Source organism: Strigops habroptila, chromosome 2 (genome assembly GCF_004027225.2).
Source record: "Strigops habroptila isolate Jane chromosome 2, bStrHab1.2.pri, whole genome shotgun sequence".
Taxonomy (NCBI): domain Eukaryota; kingdom Metazoa; phylum Chordata; class Aves; order Psittaciformes; family Psittacidae; genus Strigops; species Strigops habroptila.
This window is the reverse complement of record NC_044278.2, coordinates 100,767,411-100,787,941: the sequence shown is the minus strand read 5'-3', so window position 1 is coordinate 100,787,941 and position 20,531 is coordinate 100,767,411. Positions and strand designations below refer to the sequence as shown.

Genomic DNA, 20,531 nt, shown 5'->3' with positions numbered 1-20,531 from the left:
TCTCGTTTAATTTGTTCAAAGGCTTGTTGTTGCTCAGGGCCCCATTTGAAATCATTCTTCTTCTGAGTCACGTGATAGAGAGGGCTTACAATCAGACTGTAATTTGGGATGTGCATTCTCCAGAACCCCATAACACCTAAGAAAGCTTGTGTTTCTTTCTTGTTAGTTGGTGGAGACATTGCTGTTATCTTGTTGATCACATCTGTGGGGATCTGGTGACGTCCATCTTGCAATTTTATTCCCAAAAACTGGATCTCCTGTGCAGGTCCCTTGACCTTACTCTGTTTTATGGCAGAATTTGCCTTCAGAAGGATTGGATTATTTTCATCCCTTTCTCAAAAACTTCTGCTGCTGTATCACTATATGTTGGGTGCCAAAAAGGACTGTCATGGTTTAGACCCAGCTGGTAACTCAGAATCATGCAGCCGTTCGCTCACACACCCCTTTTCCTCCCCCCCTGGGTGGGACAGTGAGGAGAATTGAAAGAATGTAAACCCCACGGGTTGAGGTAAGAACAGTTTAATAACTAAAAGTACAGTATAATACTACTGCTAATAATAAAGATAGTAATAATGATAATGGAAATAACAAGTGGAAAGAATATAAAACTGAAAGAGAAAAGGGGAAAAAAGTAAACACAAGAGATGCACGATACAATTGCTCACCACCCATCGACCGACACCCAGCCCAACCCGAGCAGCGATCAGTCCCTTCCGGTAACTCCCTCCAGTTTACATACAAGGCATGACATGCTGTGGTATGGAATACCCCTTTGAGTAGTTTGGGTCAGGTGTCTTGTCTCTGCTTCCTCCCGGCTTCTTGTGCCCCTCCTCACTGGCAGAGCATGAGGCTGAAAAGTCCTTGATCAGAGTACGCACTACTGAGGAACAACTAAAACATCCATATGTTATCAGTATTGCTCCCAGACCAAAGCCAAAACAGCACTGCACCAGCTACCAGAAAGGAGAAGAAAATAACTGCTACAGCTGAAACCAGGATAAGCTTGTACACTGCTCCAAAGGGAAAACAGTTATACCAGGAAAAGTGGCTTAATACCTGTATAATGAAATAAATTTTAGCACTACAAGCACTTACATATTAGACTAACAGTTCTTCTTCCATAATCACATTTAGTTCAATTCTAAGGTAATATAGTTAAAATCATGCAATTAAATCATCCAAGCTGTGTATGTGAGTCTTTCGAAACTGCAGAATCCCCAAATCCCTGGACCTGCTGTGAAGTAATTTGTTACTCCTCACCACCTTTATGAAAGTGTTGCTTTATAAATGTTCAGTGGGCCAACAAAATAGGGGCTACAGAAGAGCTGGTAGGGGTGATGTCTTTAAAAGTTCACAGTGTACTTGCAAAATATCCTTTCAAGTGTCTGAAATAAATCAAGTGCATTGGGAGGGCTACGGACATTAAAATGGAAGCTGCATGCCATCATTCAAGACAGTGGTTTGAATGCTTTGGGAAGAAGCAGTCACTGCAGGATTAGAAGTTCAGTAAGTATATTGGAAGGAGGAGGGACATGGAAAAATTATTGTTTGAAGAGACCCTGAAGCAGGTGACAGATGAGTATGTGGTGTGATAAAACTGTGTAACAAGGACTGGTACAGAGAGGTAGGAGTAAACGCCTTCACAGCACAAGAGCAGAGGAACATCCCCGTAAAATGAAAGATGGCCAACTCAAAATTGGTGGCAGGAAGAATTTTCCACCCAACTTGAAGTTATTTTATGGACTCACTGCTGAGGCCAAGAATTTATCAAGAGTCAAATCAAGAAGGGCCACGTATGTGGAAGAAAATATTATCTTCCTTTATTGTAATATTGGAAAGCATAATTATTTCCTAATAAGCCCTCTTAATATATGTGGTCAAGACTTCCACAGCAGCGAAATTCCACCACAGTAGTGCATCTCGCTGCAAGGCTCCTGGAGCCTTTTTCTGGGACGCTGGTGTTAGCTGCTGTTAAGCAGGAGGATGGAATGGGTCCACCCTGCGTGCGATACCTCATCTCTCACGTCTATAGGGACGAGTGTCCCTTGGCTCGGCACGCTCCCTGCCCCCACTGTGGTGCAGCGCGCACGGACGGACCCCGCTCTCCCTCGGCCGCGGCTGCCCCGCCCCACACAGGGCGCGTGGGGCCGCCATGACACCGCCTCCTTCCCGTGACGGAGTGGCCGGGGCAGGCGGGTGCGCGCAGTGCGCAGGCGCGCGGAGCTGTGTTGGCGCCAAGCTTTGAGCGGGGTCCCGGTGGCGTTGCGCGTGCCGCTGTCCCTGCGGGGTAGTGCCGCCCTCCCCGCGTGTGAGGCGATGCCGCCGCGCCGCCCGACGGGCCGGACGGAGGTAAACGGCCCGCGGGTGGCTCTGCCCGGGGCCTGCCCCTGCGCGGGGTGTCCCTGCGGATCCCGTCCCGCCGGCGGGTCCCTCCCGCTGCCGCCCTTCTCCGCACGGCCTGCGCGGGGTTTGCGGTTACCGGCCCGCCGGGGGTCCCGTGGAGGGTGGGGGGAAGGGAGCAGGTGTCGCCCTGTGAGGCCCCTCTGCGCTGCGGAGTGACTTGGTGGCGCCTGCACAGGCAGCGCCCCGCGTGTGGTGGGTGCCCGGCAGGACCCGTCCCTGACGGGAAGCGGCGTGGGCGGTGCGCCTCGGCTTCTAAAATGTGCTTCTGAGGCAGTTTTGCACTTCTTGACTTGCTTTAGGGTAGTCTTTTCCCCTTCTTTAAGTGCCTGTCACTCCCATGGTTTTGGTGAGGCAGTGTGTAGATCAGCCATCGCGGCGGAAACTGATTTTGCCGTGTAAACAATACAAATGTTAAGATAAGCAGGGAAGTTTCTACGGCAATCTTACTTGTACCTGGTTTTTAATAGAACTGTGAAATTGACAATGCTTCCTCCCCTTGAAAGCATCTTTAAATCACATTCTTGGCACGTAAGTTGTAATGGTTGTAACAGTTTATATGTACTAGTATATATTGTATCCTAACATTTAGTAGTGTGGATTTTTTCTTTATTATTAAAATACCTCAAGAGTGTCCTCCTGCCCATTCCATCTCGATTTTGTCCTGTATTTGCTAAGTGTTTTTATTATCTCTGGTATGATGCCTTATGCTTTTCTGGTCTGTTGTTTACATACCGTGTTTGTCCCATTGCAGTGTTTGAGCACATGCATCACAGTCTTAAAGCTAAACAGGCTGGGTTATGACACACCTGCTACAGGAAAGCAGGCTTAAGACTTGCAGCCCCACAGCGTTAGAATAGCACTATGTGGAAGTCTTTTCTCATTTCTTCTCAGGTTTTTCAACAGCTGTTCCAGTAATGTTACGGATAAGACAATGGCTTGCAAACCTGTGGAAAGACTGACTTTCTTTGAAATATTTAAGGCACATTGCAGTGAATCAGGTACAATTACTCTACAGTAAATAATTTTTATTAGGGTTGCTTTCTGGACATTGGTATTTTATCTTCTGTATGTTCCATAGAAAAGCATTATGCAACTTGTTAGCTGCTCTTCTTGCCCCAAATCTGTATTTGCTAATACCTGCTTTTTTATATATCTCTTTATATTTTTCTTTTAAGCTTTTTTTCATACTGTGTGCTCAGTTATTTTTCTTTTTTTTTTTTTTTTTTGTACTTGCATTTGAGCTGTGGCCTCCTTATGTACCTGCATGCAGACCAGGTTTAGTCTTGCCAAATGCACCTCTAGTAGTATGATTTATTAATGTTAAAAGGAACCTTAACTTGACAGTTTAACTGAAATAAGAGATAAAGTAAAACCCGGAAGTATACCTTTGATTTTAAACAAACTGGGTATTTATCTGCTCTTTGGTTAGTTTTGTTAATGGTCTGAGAATTTGGGTAGGCATTCTTTTATACTTTGTGGGTATCAGACTTCAAAGCTATCTAGAAACAAACAGAAGCATGACAGAAGGAGCAATGCGTTTTGCTGCTAGCACTTAAATGCCTAATGTATTTTCATAGCCTGCATAGAGGATCCTTTTTTCCTTTTCACATAGTTTTCTGTATGTTTTTCTTCATAGACTTAGGGCCTATCAGTCTCAACTGGTTTGAAGAACTCTGTGCAGAAGCACCCCCATATGAGCCTAAATTGCTAGGAGAACTTGATGGTCACCTTGGCTGGCTTGATCAAACATCTTTTAAAACTCCCAGGGTGAAACCCTCTACATGCAGTCAGCTGGCATCAACTCCTCCGATTTTTAAAGAACAAATATTGCCGCCTTATTCTTCTCCTGGAAAGGAAGTGGATCAGAAAAAAATAGAAGCAAGTGAGTAATTTTTATTTATTGTTTTGAAGTGGCACTTAATGGTGGCTTGTGCCTTCCATAAGCAAGAGACTTTTTTTTTTTTGTTTTACCTTTTGTTGTTGTAGCTGATGATTATTAATGTAATAGATAATGCTACTGCAGAAATAGTGTAACTAAAACGCTTATCTTAGTAGGCTTCTGAAAACCGCCTATGAAAACATAGAATTAATCTTGACAACTAATTCAGCCTTACAATAAACCGGTAATGTATATGCAAAGTTCTCTGTAGAAGAGATATTGGCGTGGTCCTAATAGAACCACAGAATGGTTTGAAAGGGACCTTAAAGCTCATCCAGTTCCAACCCCCCTGCCGTGGGCAGGGACACCTCCTTCCCCTAGACCAGGTTGCTCCAAGCCCCGTCCAACCTGGCCTTGAACACTGCCAGGGATGGGGCAGCCACAGGTTTTCTGGGCAATTGCTCCAGTGCTTCACCACTCTTACAGTAAAGAACTACTTCCTAATATCTGATTTAAATCTCAGTTTAAAACCATTACTTCTTGTCCTTTCACTACATGCCCTGAATACTGTTAATATAAGGAGATACGGACTTATTAGTGTAACCTGTTGACTGAGAGTCAGAGTGACTTTTTTTTTTTTATCAGTCTGATTTTTTGTTCTATGCAAAATCTCTGAAAATATTTTGAAGAGAATGATGCTTATCACGCCGAAGTATGAGGCGATCTGTGGGACACACTTTCACCTTTTTTTAGAGACATTTAGAAGCACTGAGCTCTTTGAACTGGGAAAACTCTGTCATGGAAAGAAGTTGTGCTTTTCCATTTAGAAACAAGGAATTTTACCGCTTTGAGTGGTATTACTTCTCGTTGCTTTCATGACATGCGTGGGATTTGGAAATAAAGTGCATGTTACTGCCCCTTTTTGATGTACCTGAAAGCCATAGTTATTCTCCTTGGACAGAGGGAAGATTCTTTTCAATGGAGAATGGATGCAAGATTATATAGAAGAATCTTTTCTATGGAAGAATATCTAACCCCATTCCTGTAATATCTGATTTGTACATCAACTGTGTCTGTGCCTTCCTAACAATATGATAAGCTTTTCTAAACAGGTTATAGACAAACACAACTTTATTACCAAAATTGTTCTTCGATCCTTAAGCAAAGTCTTTAAAGGTCTAGAACTGTGCTACTGTTCAAATATACTTTATGACATTGCTTCCATAGAATATTGTTACCCTGTTTGTTTTTCTGAAGTTTACTGCTGATCTGCTGCTCAACTTTTTCTCAGCTGAGAACATGTTTCTTATAATTATTTGAACTCCTACAGTGTTAAGTCCCTTGTGAATTCTTGGTAGTGTGCAATCCTGTCATTCTTCTGTTTCAAAATGGTTACTTTTGCTCTGTGTCTGTGCATGTGGACATTTGTATCTACTTCCGTAAGGAAGGGAAGATGAAGTTTACCTGTGACTGGCCTCAGATCCTCTCCTAGTTTTCTTGATTAAAGCCAAGTAGCTTGTGTGCATAGGTTTTCTTCTTGTGAAAACAAGAAGCTTTTGGATTTCACCTTGGTATGGTACTGAGATGCAGCCATGCTGTGCATATGGGCTCGAACTCAAAAGCACGGAGAAATGCAGAAAGCTAGGTGTAATTTCTGTTACAGAAGTTTGGAAATTTCTGAGTATGAATTCTTTTGAGTAGTGGCTTGTTGATGTGAGAGGCTTGCTGTTCAGAGCATTCTGCTGCTTTGATGGGCACACTCACTTTTGCCTGGAGATGCTTAGCATATAAATAGCTACTGCTACCAGTGACAGTGCCTCCACTAACAGTTTCTGGCAGAATTTTTGCTTTATGCTGCTAATTCAAATCAGTGTCTTAAGTAAATGTGAGAGAAATTTTGTGCAAATGCATGTTTGCATGTATTGAGTTTCTCCTAAGAATAACTTCTGCAGTGACAAGAAAGGCACAATACGGTATATTAAAGCTGACATGGAATATGTGACTTGAATAATATTAAGGAAATGTACCGAAACATGTATATATATGTATATTTATTCACATATATCAAGTGAATAAAGTGACATAATGAGGTTTTTTTGGCTGTGAATTTGAAATGTGTTTAGCATTTTTTGGATATGGAATTTGAACATGCTTAAAACATTGGAGGAGAAAGTGTTGGGTTTTGGGGGTTTTGCTTTGTTTTTAACTAAAAATCAGATGTTGTGTTTTTTTCAATTTTTTTTTTTAAGCTTGTCTTTAAACTTCAAAATTGAAACTGTTACCTGTAGTTTCACAAAGCTGTGTTGTTATATCCTGTGTTGTAGGCAGAGAGAATTTGACAAGTCCAAGTATCACAAGAAGAAAAATAATAGATCAAGAAAATGAAATACTTGCTTCTCCTCCTGGTACCTGTCACAACTGCCTTGCTGCTAGGTATGCTAAGTATGCCAACACAAATATAAAATAAAAGGGATTTTACTCAAAAGCAGTGTTAAAGCCACCGTATTTGACTGGCAGACTTTTTCAGAGCAGCGAATAATCTTTTATGTCTGGTGTATTTGATACCTACAAGTTTCTAAGTAAACTGAAAACAAAACACAAGCTAATTTTGAAAATTTCGGTGCTTTCAGGTGTTCTTCCTTTCTGTTTTTCCACTCCGTCACAGCTGTCACATGGCATTTGTTGATATTATTTCAGCTTTCAAAATCCTCAAGATCCAGTGCAAGAAAGAGGAGCAGTGATATATCATGTGCTTCTCAAGTAGTACTTTGTAAAGCTATTTATAATATTTACTGAGGTTTTTTTAGTCATAGCCTCAATTTCTACATTTAAATGTGTATATTTCAGATAAATCCAATCAAAGTACTCATATCGATTATAAGAACAGTTTAGTTATTTAAATTAATTAAGCCAATTTCCGTAGTTTCATACAGAATATTAACAAATGCATGGGTATACTGAAATCTATTATATTTCTATTGGCCAGACAAATCATCACTGAAAATGAATGTATTTCAGAAAAGAAGCATTTCGCTGTTTGTAATAAACTTATGGTAAGGTTTAAAATACTGACTGCCAGTTAGGAGAAATCTACATTTTATTTAGTCAGGCAAATAGCCATGGGTGGAAGTGATAATGTATGTAATGTCTAAAATATTTAACTATTTTCAGAAATTGAGAAGTTAAATTAATATTTGGTTTTGTTTTCCAGTCCAGCTATTTTAAGGAATACTTACAGAACACCAGAGAGAAATAATATTCCTGGTTTGTATTTTCACTTTTTGGTTTTACAAAATATCTAATATCTGTAGATAAAAAAAACGTTATGTCATCAGTATTATTTAATGTCCTTATTAAATATTTTCTTTTAGGACCATATGGGAGCTTGTTTTGCACACCCAAACTTTTGGAGGTATATACTTTATTCCTGCATTTTGTTTTCCTTTTATGGAGTAGTACATTTGGAATTCTTCATAGAAATAAAAATTGTTAAATATATTTCTAGGTCAGAACTCCAAAACGTATTTCTGAAAGTCTGGGAGCAGAAGTGGATCCAGATATGTCCTGGTCAAGTTCTTTAGCCACACCTCCTACACTTGGTGCAACAGTGATAATAGGTATTTCTAAAAACTAAGAGTTGCTAAAGAAGTTCTCGTTTTGACACTGGAAGCTCACTTAGTGTGAACTGATTTGTTTTGTTTTTTAATTAAAAAGGACAAAACTCTTGCAGTGATGCTAAGTGAGTGACATTAAATAATGCAGCCCTAAAAGGAGAAATGACGTTAAGTGTGTTGTTGCTTTTCAAAAGTTTTATTCCTTTGCATAAGGGATTAGGGAATATAAATTTAAAAATAATATAGCAAAGCATAGGAAGAGGATTAGATAATGATTGCTTTGCGCTATCACAAAACTAGATACTAGTAAGGTTGTCATGTGAATATGTTTATGAAGTCTAAGGAGGTAGCTCATTGAGTAAACTTTCCAGCAGCAGTGGTGGCTTCAGTGTTTTTAACCTTTCTCACAGTGCCTACCATCATATCAGTGCAGTGAGGCAGACTGAGATACCGATCCAATATTTCCTGGGTTATTTGGACAGAGTAATTCCTGGACCTCATTTACTGTGCGGCTGTGCAAACAGCTCTGCCAGTATAACTGTGAGAGTGGGTGGGTGATAGCTGTTTAAGCAGTAACTAACAGTGATGCTAAACATCAAGCCGCAACCTAAGGTGTTGCTCTAAATGGGATTTCATTAGCATATGATAAGCAAAATGAAATTTGACTGTATGATTTGTTGATGAAAACTCTTGAGAAAGGAAAACTCTTGGGAGGGAGGGGGTAGTGCTGTTCACGGGGCTATTGGGTTGTGCCATTTTGCGTGTTCATTCATTCAGAATGATGTGACCTGAAGAGAAAGGCTGGGGGAAGTACCCATAGCTTAATGGTGGTGCCCTCGAGACCAGTTGTTTGAGCTCTCGTTCTCCCACTTCTTGGGTGAGCCTAGTATTTTACAGTAGTGATGCCCACTCTCCGCCATCTGACACCTGTGAAAGGAAAGAGTGAGTCATTTGGCTGCTACATGGAACCTAGTTGCCATGTCTATAAAACAAGCTATTTGAATATACTCCTCGTTAGGCATCTTAAAAATAGGGTTTATTTTCTCCTTTGTAATCTAGGTGATTACTGCTTTTGTGGGAGGAAATGGAAACCAACAAATTCTTGACAGAGGCTTCATGGTCTTATCCAGATCCTTCGACAGAAAAAAAGAGTAGTGCCATGAATAACTGCTTGAAAGGGGAATGGCAGTGATGGTGGTTTCAGAGGAGTAACTGGTCTACCCACATAGCAAAAACCACAACCTGTGATTTAGGGTGTTTTGTGCTGTTATGAAACTGGTTTTGTCTCCTAAGCTCACTTGTAGGACTTTTTAGTTAGAACTTTTAGTTTTTAGTAGTTTTCTGTTTACAGATTTCAGTTGCATTTAAAATAATCCAATGAAAACCCTCCCAAAACACAATTGTATTTGAACACAGCAAATCATTTGGGAGCCAATTAATTGACTTGTCTGTCTGTCTTCTAAAGCTAGAGAGAATGATTCTATTTCTGGAGCAAAGCAACAGGATGAAAGAGCTGATATAGTAAGTAGTTTTAAGAGCCATGCTGTTCTTTAATTTCAGTTAAGCTATTCAGTTACATGTTTACATTCCTTGAGCCAGGAATTAAAAATTCTGTCATTTTCATTCTAGGCTTTCCTATCTAGCTATTTTTAAAAGTTACTGCTCACAAAACTAAACTTGCAAAACCTGGCTGTAGACTGTGTTCTCACAAATATACCCACTTTGAGGAATACTTTAGCTGTGTTTTTAAAAAAGCAAACCAAAACCACTCGGATTCAGCAGCAGTGGGAGTCATTAAAAAAGAAATCAAACCTAGTAATTGCAATATGCTACTTATCTGAGAGTGGGTTTGTTTGGGTTTTTTTTCCTGTTTTGACAGATCCTTGGGAGTTACTGTTTGGCAATAGCTTCTTGTGCTTAACCACTATACCAGGAGTCGAAATTGAGTATTAATTTCAGTCTTTTGAGGGTGTTAGGGAGAGTTCTTGCATAATTATAATTTTATTCTATGTATATGAAAGCTGAGTGATTATTCAGACTGAAAACAGGATGGTACTAACAAGATTCAATTACAAATTTATGTTTGATTCTTAAGTACCTGAAACTTCACAGTTAACAAACTGTTACAAGTTAAAATAAGCAGAAAGTCTTTCTGCTTCCTCATGTCTTTTTTCCTTTTTGAGAGGCTAGCTTACAGTAAACTGCTGAACCCATTCACCACCCTTAAATTGACTGTAGAATGGAACCTGATTTGAATTGAAAATGGGAATTATCTGCTTATTTATTTTCAAGTCTACCTGTCAAAATGTTACCTTTCATTTTAAGAGATGTGGAATTATTCAGATACTGCAGTAAATGTTTGGAGTTGCATGTTTTACTGTTAAAGTGACAATTCCTAGTATGTAATATAACAGCTTATGTCTTTGGTTTACAGATTTTGCACAACTTTTCTTCCAACCATGATAAATGTCCTGGGACAAGTGATGCAAGTATACTGTCTGTACCAGAGACAGTAAAGCTAAATGCTGAAGATGACATCAAAGATTTTGGTATGCATTGGTGGTTTTCTCCTAACTATACTGAGAAGCAAGGTTGAGGGTAAAGTTCCATTGTATAGCTTGAGCTGATCTTACCTGATTTCCCTGCCAACTGTGTACTCCCCCTTCCTGAATAGATTCAACTTTGTAAAACTAATCTAGCCTTAAAAAGGGAATCAGTTTCTGCTGAGTCGGTTAATTAGATCAGCTTACCTTGCCACTGGATGGCAACCAGATTAGTAAGTGAAGGCGTGAGGCTATGGGAGAGCTTAGAGGGAAGAATGGTGCAGGCTCAAGGGGGAGCAAGACTACTACTTCTAGCTGTTGAAAGATTTAGCTTTATGATGAAGTTTCACCCCAATACTCATTATTCAGTGGTAAGGTTGTTTTTGATCTTGCTATATGTCTTCTTCATTTACTTTACCTATGAGTAGTTCAAAATGTGACAAATCCTTTAGGAAAAAGAAATGTTAACTTTTTTAAAAGAATGCAGAAAATACTCAGCTGGGGGAAAAAAAAGTTTTCGTTCTGTGTCCTTGCATCATGTAAGTGAATAGTGAAAAAGTCCCCTTCATTGTGAGCTAGCTTTTTGATTTAATTTGGTGGCAGAAGGAAGAAATATGTTCAGCATGCATGAGTATAAAAGGGTTCTGTAGAGATCGACACAGGCTAGACAAGACAGTATATCCTTAGGATTGTATGTCTCCTTCTCTTCTGAATTGATTGGACTACCCTAAAAACATTGTTTGGTGATACTTAGAAGACTTGTGAAAGAATCAGTTTAGAATTTGATGAGGGCAGCTGTGAATGCTGGGATCAGGATGCATTGTTGCTTGCAGAGCGTTATATACTGGTATTTTTATATTGTAGGTTCAAATGTGCTGAGAAAAATGTGGTTGGTAGTAACCTGTAGTCAGTAAAATACTTCTAGAATGTAAGGGCAAATTCATGTCCTGTTCTGTATTCCAAACTGGCTTATTGTATCACATACTACAGTAGAGAAAGCTAGTTAAAACAGCCTCTGAGTAAAAATGAAAGGAAGAAACCCATTTCTCTTAAGTGTAAAATAACTTTTGCAGTATCTTTTTTTTTTTCCTGTGTCTTCCCTTTTTGGTAATAGTTAATTTGGCATTTGAACATGCAACGTAAAAATAAGGATAGCTCAAACCTCCATGTTTGTAGCTTTCAAATGTTGTTTTTCTCTGGAATAGTGTTGTACGATCGTGAAATGCAATCAGTTTTATTAGGTATGCATTTTGTTTCAGTCAAAGAAAATAAGAGAGATCATAATACTGATTTGAATATCTACATGATTTCAAGGATATGGTGAGATTATTTATATTGTGCCAATTGTGTCATTAATAGCAGTGAGACTGAATATATGCACTCAGTCCAAAGTACAGGAACTGCAAAATATTTCAAAGATTCTTTTACTGGATTTTTTTATTTTTAGTTGTAATAATTTGGGGGAGAGGAAAGCTTTTTATCTGTTTACATTTAGTGTAACTATGGACTGCAAGTTCTATACTGTCAGGTGTTACACTTCAGAATTTTACAGAAGGAACTAAATTTGCATATAGTCGTTAAGCATATTCATTTATAACCCAATAATTAATTCCTAAGGTTCATGTCCCTCGTTTAAGCAAGTCTAAAACTGCTTATTGTAATACTAAGCATTAGGCATCTGGCCCTTGTATCAGAATTCACAGCTTTGCTGTAGGTATATACCTACGGATTCAGAGTTAAGGTTCTTCAAATCTATAGATTGAAGAAGCTATTTAAATTGAAAACTAATGTGAAACATGAAACTCTGTAATGCTTTTAGATACTTTACCCTGGCCTGTTGCCCAAAAATTCAGATTTAAATTCTTTGATTCAAAAAACCAAAATGGCATCATTCATTCCAGTTTATAACCCTGATCAGAGTAAATGGTCTATCTTTAACTTCAGTGTCTGGAACTATTCATGCAGTAGGAGAAATAGGTTCAATACCCTCTGCTAAAAAAGATTCCAACCTGAAATAGAGTGATATATTCTAACAGTCGGTCAATACATTACTCCAGAGCAGAACCATCTAAAGTTTAAGCCTCTTTTTCTCTGAGTATTGTATTACTTAGCCAGAAGAAGAGGCACGTACTGAGAAAACAGGAGAATTCTGTCGTGCAGTTCTTGTTTGGGGGGGTTGTCATTTCACTGACTCTCCAGTGAGTTTAGAAGTCAAAATGATCTTCTCTAATTTTTGGGGTTTTTTTTCCCCTGCCTTCAGGTTATTCAGTTCCGTACATTTGAGAAAGTAATATTTTTATTTGGTATAAATAAGCTTGTAAGGCCATCTACAAAGTAGAGTTTAGGTTATTTTCCCTCCACCACGTATTATTTCTGTACAGAAACAAAAAAGTTCTTGTTATGTTTCTAGTATCTGTGCCAATCATGTGGAACTTTTTAAAAGCTTCCTGATCAGTTAAAAAAATGAGAATCTTTTCTAAATCTTTCTAAATCCTATGCTAGTCTATATCAAAGCAAAAGATAGTTTAATGAAATAATCCTTAAATAACAGTTTAATTAACTGACAGTTATAGACAAAACCAGGCAGCTTCTTAAAATTGTTTTGTGCCTACCAGCGGGTCTAAATTTTGGAAGGAAAAATATAGACATTTGTCTTGTAAAATTTACTACTCATTTTCCTGTCTATAGGGGGGAAAAAAATCCTTTTGACAGTTAGGGTTCATCTTGGAAACCTGCTTAAGCACCAAAGCCCTCAGGAGGCCAGGGCATCTGCGTGTATGTCTTTTGCCTCCTGCTTCCTCTAACAGCTGCTGTTGGAGAATAACCTACTTTTAAGACATGTAGATTTATCTTTCCAAACTTGCTCTGGAGTAGAGGTAATTACCATAAAATTGAAAGCTGTATTTACCTATAAAAACCTGAAGCTGTTCCTAAGTTATTTCCCCAAACTTAATTTTTACTGCTTTTACTCTCCCCATCTTCTCTAAACTATCTAGAGTCAGAGATGTTAAATGGCTTATTTGGCGAGATGAATAGCTTTGAGGATACGTTCAGCATGCCTGCGAAGTCCAGTGGAACTCTTCTGCCATTGCCACATGCTCTGGATACAATAGAGAAATGTGAAATAACTACTGATACAGCACAAGGAGGGAGAGATGTTCCCTCTGAGCAGCCTAATAGAAGAAAGACTAGCATGTCACAGGAAGTGGAAACATCTAGCTGGACTGAAAAAAGCCGCTCTATTGAACTAAAGGATTCTTTACTCCAAAACACAGATGGAGATACAGGGGATGGTAAAGATGGCTGTTTAATAGGACATGACAAGGAACTGGAGTCACTTAGGATCGCAGGAGATGTGCAGGATTATAGAACATGTAAGTCATCTGAGAATGAGAAGGCTGTGAGAGAAATGCAATCTTCATCAAGCCAGTGGTCTCAACTGAACTTATCTGATCTTGATGTAACTCACTTGGAAATGTCCAGATGTAACTCTCCACCTTCTGACTTATGTAGAGAGACAAATTTAGAAGACGAGACAGTACTACTGACCAAGGATGATGCTGTGGAAACATCTTTACTGAATACTTCAGACTTGATAAAAGCACAAAAGCTGTTGAGTGTCAATTTATCAGAAAAGTGCTGTGAAGTGAAAAATTCTGAAAACAACCCAACATCAGAAATAACTCCAGTAAAATCTGTGTCTCTGAGTGGTCAAGATCCAAAGTTAGTAAAAGGATGCGCAGCTGAGAAGGTTTCCAAAATGAGCTTCTTAAACTGTAATTCTTTATTAATTGAAAGTACAAATGTCACAGAGTATTCTGTAGTCTACAATGGCAGCTTTTCCAAGCATTTAAAAGCAACTTCTAAATCTGTCATAACTGATGTTCTGTCTCACCCACTTGTATGTAGTGCTACATCTCCAGATAATGGCAGTGACCTACATTTAATAAATAATGAAAATACTCTTAGAGAGTCTGGCTTGAAAAGCCTGAATATATTATCCAGCTTAAGAAGGAGATCCAAGAGATTCATTTATGCAATAAATAATACTTTACTGTATCAAGAAGAAAAAATAGAGAAAGAAGTAACCTCTGAATCACCTATTCATCCTGTATTACCACATTCAGAATCTGATTCGTATGAATTTAAAGGCTGTCATGTGGCCAGTGTTGATGAGCAAGGTATATTGTTAAGCTTTTCATAATTTGTGGAGGCTTCTTTGTTTATTAAGAACATCTTATTTAAATGTTTCAGATAAAATCATCTAAAATCTTGTGTTTGTGATAAAGTAGTTCTGCAGCTGGGAATCATTATATAGAACTGGTCCATTTAGAATAATAGTGACAGAATAGCATTATTTTCACGTAGGCTGGTGCTAACTTCCTGTTTTATTCTCAGCTTAGTTTCTGGAATAGAAACTTCTAATTTGAACCATTATTCTGATTGACAAGCTTTATTATCTTTGTCAATGCTGTTTAGATATCCATAGTATCATCCTGACTGAGTTGATAACTTCTGAGAGATCATAAAGAATGATCAAGTTGTATCGTTATTTTTGTAAAATTAGACTGTACATCTGTTTCTTTCAGAAGCACAAAATATTAAAAAAAACATTATATAATGGAAGAAGCACATACTCCTATTTTTAAAAGCTGTTATCACTAGAAGAGTTACTTTAATATTAGGAGTTGAAGTGCATCTCTTTGAAGTCTGAAATAAAACCTTAGTTGAGACACAAGGAATGGAAGCGCATCTCTTCAAATTTCACTAGCACTAAAAATTGGGGCTTTATTATTAATAGCAGTTAACTGCCCACTTGTTTCTGGCTATTAGAACATGAGTAGATTAAACAGATCTCCAGTCTTGTCAAGGTATTCACATTTGAAAACAAAAGTGATGTTTATGGTACCAGTTTTAAGCATAAGTTTTAAGCAATGATCTGATTTTGCATTTATTTGAATAAATAAGAACTACTTTATTAACACGTTTCTTTTTCTGTAATGTCTTCTCTTGTAGACTGCTTGCTTCTTGCTGAGAGAAAGTGTTTGCAATCAAATATCAAGGAAAATAAATTTGGCACTTGTACTTTAAAAATGGATATAATGGATAACTCATCTGGTAATCCCTTCAACGATAGGCTGGAGCAACAAGGCCTTAGAGACTTAGGGGAAAATGCAAGAGAGGATCAACCTCCTACATCATGGAAAGAAGACATAACAAATTCTTTAAATAGTGAAATAACTTCAAATATAAAACGTAAAGTTCTAGCTTCAGCATGCCTAATGGCAAGAAAGCAGTCCAAATTGTTCCCTAAAGGCTGTTGCTTAGAGAAAGGCAAGAAAGATAAGTACATGGGTGCTAATGTGAACAGTGGAGGTTCTGTACCTCAGAGCCTGAAAGAAGAACTTGCATGGTCTTCCCCCAAAGATAATGAACACTTGATTGATACACGTCATGGCACTACATGTGTTACAGACAGTAGTTTCAATAATACTTTGAGTCAGATCAACATTGGCATAAACAGAGTCAGTAGTGATTGTTGTAAGAAAATACCAACTGATGAAAGGCTTGCTACAGACCAGTGGTCAGTAGCTGGCTGTAGAGAAGTACTTGGACCTTTGGGAATAAACTGCTCAGAAAATTATAGTACTGGATTAAAACAAGGGGAGAAAACAGATGCAGCTGCCTCTTCAGAAGTTACAGACAACAATGAAAAGCCAAAGTCAGCTGAAAACAGTGAAAGCCCTCAAGCAGCTGTTTTCAATAATGTAGCTGTAGAGATTGCTAAAGAATCCATAGATTGTATAGATGATAATTCTTTAAATGAACTGATTTCTGAAGAAGATAAACAAGTAGCACCTATGTATTCCAGCAAAAAGCCAAATGAGAACCTAAAGTATAAAGGGAAATCATCAGGAAGTCTTAACGCATGCAATTTGAATCTGGGCTTTGGTGGCTTTCAGACTGCTTCCAATAAGCAGATTAAATTCTCTGAATTCAGTATTGCAAAAGGCAGAATGCTATTCAAAGATATTGAAAATGAATGCTTTGAAGCCTATTCTATGGAAAGAGCCAGAAACTTGTCAAATCAAGATAAAAAGGAGAGTATGTTTTTCTCAGATTCAGAAAGCAAGTTCGCCAGTAGTTTATCTGATTCTCTAGATTCACAGACAAGTTTCCTTAAGCCCAGATGTACACGGTTTACTCCACACAAGGTTGGCTTGTGTAAAAGCTTTCCTAGAAGCCCACAATCCTTGCAAGAAACAAATCAAATGTTGACAGCAAGCCAAGAAGCTGAAATTGCTGAACTTTCTAGTATCCTGGAAGAAACAGGTAGTCAGTTTGAATTTACACAGTTTAGAAAGCAAAGTAACATGATACAAAGTCATGCCTTTCAACAGTTTGGAAGTGGAGAAACATGTGGAACAAAAAATGTGGAAAATAACTCAGAAACAAGGAAACATGCTGATTTTTGTAGTACTTTAAAATCTGAAAATCAAGTAAAAACTGATAAGTATTTTATGAAGCAGGAAGACACAAACGAAGACTCTGATGTAGTGGAATACGAAAAAGAAAATGCAGTGGTTTTTCATAAAACTGACAAAAAGGTTACTTTTGCTAACTTAGACAGAAATGAAAGTAGAATATCTGATGAGAGCTTTCCAATAGCTAAAGGGGACAGCTTTTCGCATTTTGTAGGCTTTACTTCAGCTGGAGGTAAAAAAATAAATATTTCTAAGGCAGCTTTGAACAGATCTGCAAAGCTCTTCAGGGACTTGGATGATGATAACTATTTGTTTAAATCTTCTGAAAGTAGTACTAGATGTCACAGTTCAAATGGTCATATGTCTTCTAACTGGAATTTTGCCAGATGCCTGGGAAAAGAAAATGAAGGAAAAATGGTTTGCGTTTCAGATTTCAAAAGCATAGATGCCATTTCCCACTCAAGTTCTGTTTCCCACCATGCACAGGAAAAAAATGAGGAAAATAATAGTACACTGTTTAAGGAAAATGTGGAAAATGAGACAAAAAGATCAATAAAGGATACTGAAAATGCTAGTTTCAGTAGTACTAACACTATCATCAGCAGTGTATCGTTCATTAAAAACCATAACCAGAATCATAAAACTTCCAAACAATTTTTGAATCAAGGAGATCACCAAATTGAAGGCAGTTTGCAAGAAGACTCATTAGATGTAACATGTGTGGGAGATGCTATTACAAGTGCAGAAGAACAAAGTTTAAGTATAGCAGATGAAATTAAAAACCTGTCTCCTAATCAGAAAGGAGAAGACAGAAAGGAAGATGAATGCTTGTCACCAAAATGTCAAAGTCCAGCTGGTAGTAATAGATCCATTTCTGACACAGCTTTGGATCATTCTCTACACTTGATCAATGTACAATGTGGAGAAAGAGATGTAAATGTTTTGGAGAACGCTGACAAATTAAAGACAAATTGTAAAAATATGGAAGAAGACACCACCCATGATAAGAACCTGTTAGTTAATGAAAGCAGAATAAAAGTAGGTTCTTACCGTCACCAAATACCTGTTGAGCAAGAGGTAGATGTTGAAAAAAATGAAGTGAAAGGGAGTTATCTGACTGGATTTCATACTGCCAGTGGCAAAAAAATAACAATTGCTGATGGATTTTTAGCTAAAGCTGAACAGTTTTTTGCAGAAAATGTTGATGTACAAAAGGAACATAATGACTATTTTGAGAACCCCATAAAGAAAAGGAAATGTGGTAAAAACTGTGTCAAAGACTGGGATTTACATACTGAAAGCACTGTTCAATGTGACCCAGATAAACTTAATTTTAATAAAAAGCTTGTTCCTGAAGAACCTGGAAGTCAATTTAAACAGGCAGTAGAGAGCAGTCCCATTAAACAGGCTGTGCTGCTTGATGCTGTTAAAGTAGATATGTTCGTTAAGCTGGGCGAAAGAAGTTCGCTAACTTCATATACATGTGAAAAAGCTGATGTCGGTCCTGAAAAGTCGGAGTTGGAATCCCTTCCTGGGCAGCAGAGGGATGCTTTGAATAGAACTTGTTTGTCTGAAGATGAAAAACTGTTTGTAGAGAGAGAGATGGAATACTCGCCAAAAAAAAGGAATGATTCAGAAAACATGCATGATTCTCCTGTGCACTCTGTTGCATCTCTGAATTTAATGAAGCTATCAAATGACATTGAAGATAATTCTGTGCATGGAGGTACAAAAGATACTTTATTTGCTGAGGATAGAAACAGTATATCTGATCAATCCCTCCTCTTAACTTCAAAAAGTAACTGCTCTTATTCGAACTGCGACAGTACGGAATTTGACTTAGAACATTTAAACGAACTTTGTGCTGATGCAAGTGGCTTCATGGACACCATAGTTAATGCTTGTCAAAACCAGTCACTAATCAGTCTTCCTGAAGATGAAACTAATTTAGCCAGCTTAAAAGAAACAGCACTTAATGTTGAGAATCAAAAGGGTGATCTGAAACAAATTGTGTTTAGTACAGCAAAGGGTAAAGCAGTTTCTGTTTCGGAAGGTGCATTAGCAAGAGTCACAGAAATGTTTGAAGATAACTACAGTGAATCTGTGAAATATGAGACTAACTTGAGAACCAATCAAACAAAAATTGCTGGAAATTCATCTTTCATCATTCATGCCGAGTGCCCTAATTCCTCTAAGTTTTTAAATGCTGCGGGAAGTGAAGAGATTAATTCAGCCACATCCCATTTTATTAACGTAAATGCAAGTGCTAGTGGAAGTCATCACCAAGATACAAACACATCTGCAGATGCAAAGCCTGTTTCAAATTCTCAGATGCGATGCTTTGAACAGAATAGTAAGCTTTTAGGGCAGTTGCCTCTTCCAGATAAGCATATAAAGGAGTCAGATTCTTCTACAGGCAATCTTGGATTTTTCAGTACAGCAAGTGGTAAACCTGTACAACTATCAGAAGAGTCACTCAGGAAAGCCCGGCAGCTCTTTTCTGAAATGGAAGAGACTCATTCATCTAATGTACAAGAAACATTTTTAGTTGAGGAATGTGTTGAAAAGTCAGAAATGCATACTGAAGTAGTTCCTAGGAAAATGCAGATATTGTTACCAAAAGGGGAAGAAAATGCCAGCACTGAATTGATTTCAGGTCCTGCTTTTGGGTTCAGCACTGCAAGTGGAAAGCAGGTAAAAGTCTCTAAAAATGCCTATCAAAAAGCAAAGGCAATTTTAAAAGAATGTGATGACTTTTTGAGCAGTGGGCTTTGCATTACAGATCAACTTAGTTCAATTAAAGAGAGTGGTCAGCATGTAGAATCTGTAACTGATAAATTGATCTCAGAATCCAAAATTGAAAAAAGCTGCAATGAAGACTTTGATGTAGAAAGCATCTACCTTGAGGAAATGAAGTCTTTTCCAAGCACTCACCATGTTGAAATGCCTGAGTATGTATCACATAGTAAGAAAAACAAGCAGTTAACATTTAAAAATAACTTTCAGCAAGAGGCGACTAGGGCTTTTGGAAAAGGTCAGCTGAACCTGGGCACAAAAACTGAGTCTGAAGCAGTTTCATGCAGTGTTACTGCTAAAGCAGAAAGGAATATTAATCTTCTCCAAACTCCAAAAAGTTACTTGGAAGTGGAGGCTGTAGAAAGTGCAAGAGCTTTTATGGAAGACGATCTTTCCAATTCTGGAGCACAAATTAATGCTGCACAGTCCTTCAGTTGCAGACTGGATAAAAACTTTCAAAGTAAGACCTTTGGGAAGAGGCACTTTGAAGAAGAAAACTCACTTGGTAGGTCTTTGTCTTATATATGTTCAATTCCATATTTCCACACCGTGGGTTGTTTGAGGGTTGTTTTTAAATGACATTTATTTTTAGGTCATACAGAAGTTGAAGTTCTTTCTCTAGGTGTCAATGACAAAAATTATTGTTGCAGGCAGAGTTCATCCACTTGCTGCAGTTCATCCACTCTTTAGAGCCTTAAATGCACACTGCAAGCTGAATTTGTCAGTAATTTTGAAGGTGTGCAGTTTTTGCTGGTTTATCATAAAGTTATGGAAGAAAGCTACTGCTCCTTTGCTCTCTGAGCAGACTTCA

At 38.2% G+C, this 20,531-nt stretch overlaps 1 protein-coding gene across 1 annotated transcript in view; it reads left to right on the top strand.

Moving 5' to 3' along the window:
• The first annotated feature begins 2,254 nt into the window (after window positions 1-2,254).
• The window catches only part of BRCA2 (BRCA2 DNA repair associated), a 38,035-nt gene continuing 19,758 nt past the window's right edge, over window positions 2,255-20,531 (top strand). Inside the window, exons 1-11 of the mRNA XM_030475606.1 lie at window positions 2,255-2,349; window positions 3,295-3,401; window positions 4,040-4,285; window positions 6,607-6,715; window positions 7,494-7,546; window positions 7,654-7,694; window positions 7,788-7,899; window positions 9,362-9,417; window positions 10,331-10,445; window positions 13,436-14,620; window positions 15,456-20,225. Of these exons, the coding sequence (XP_030331466.1) occupies window positions 3,335-3,401; window positions 4,040-4,285; window positions 6,607-6,715; window positions 7,494-7,546; window positions 7,654-7,694; window positions 7,788-7,899; window positions 9,362-9,417; window positions 10,331-10,445; window positions 13,436-14,620; window positions 15,456-20,225 (6,754 nt within the window). The 5' untranslated portion in view covers window positions 2,255-2,349; window positions 3,295-3,334. The remainder of the gene's footprint in view (window positions 2,350-3,294; window positions 3,402-4,039; window positions 4,286-6,606; window positions 6,716-7,493; window positions 7,547-7,653; window positions 7,695-7,787; window positions 7,900-9,361; window positions 9,418-10,330; window positions 10,446-13,435; window positions 14,621-15,455; window positions 20,226-20,531) is intronic.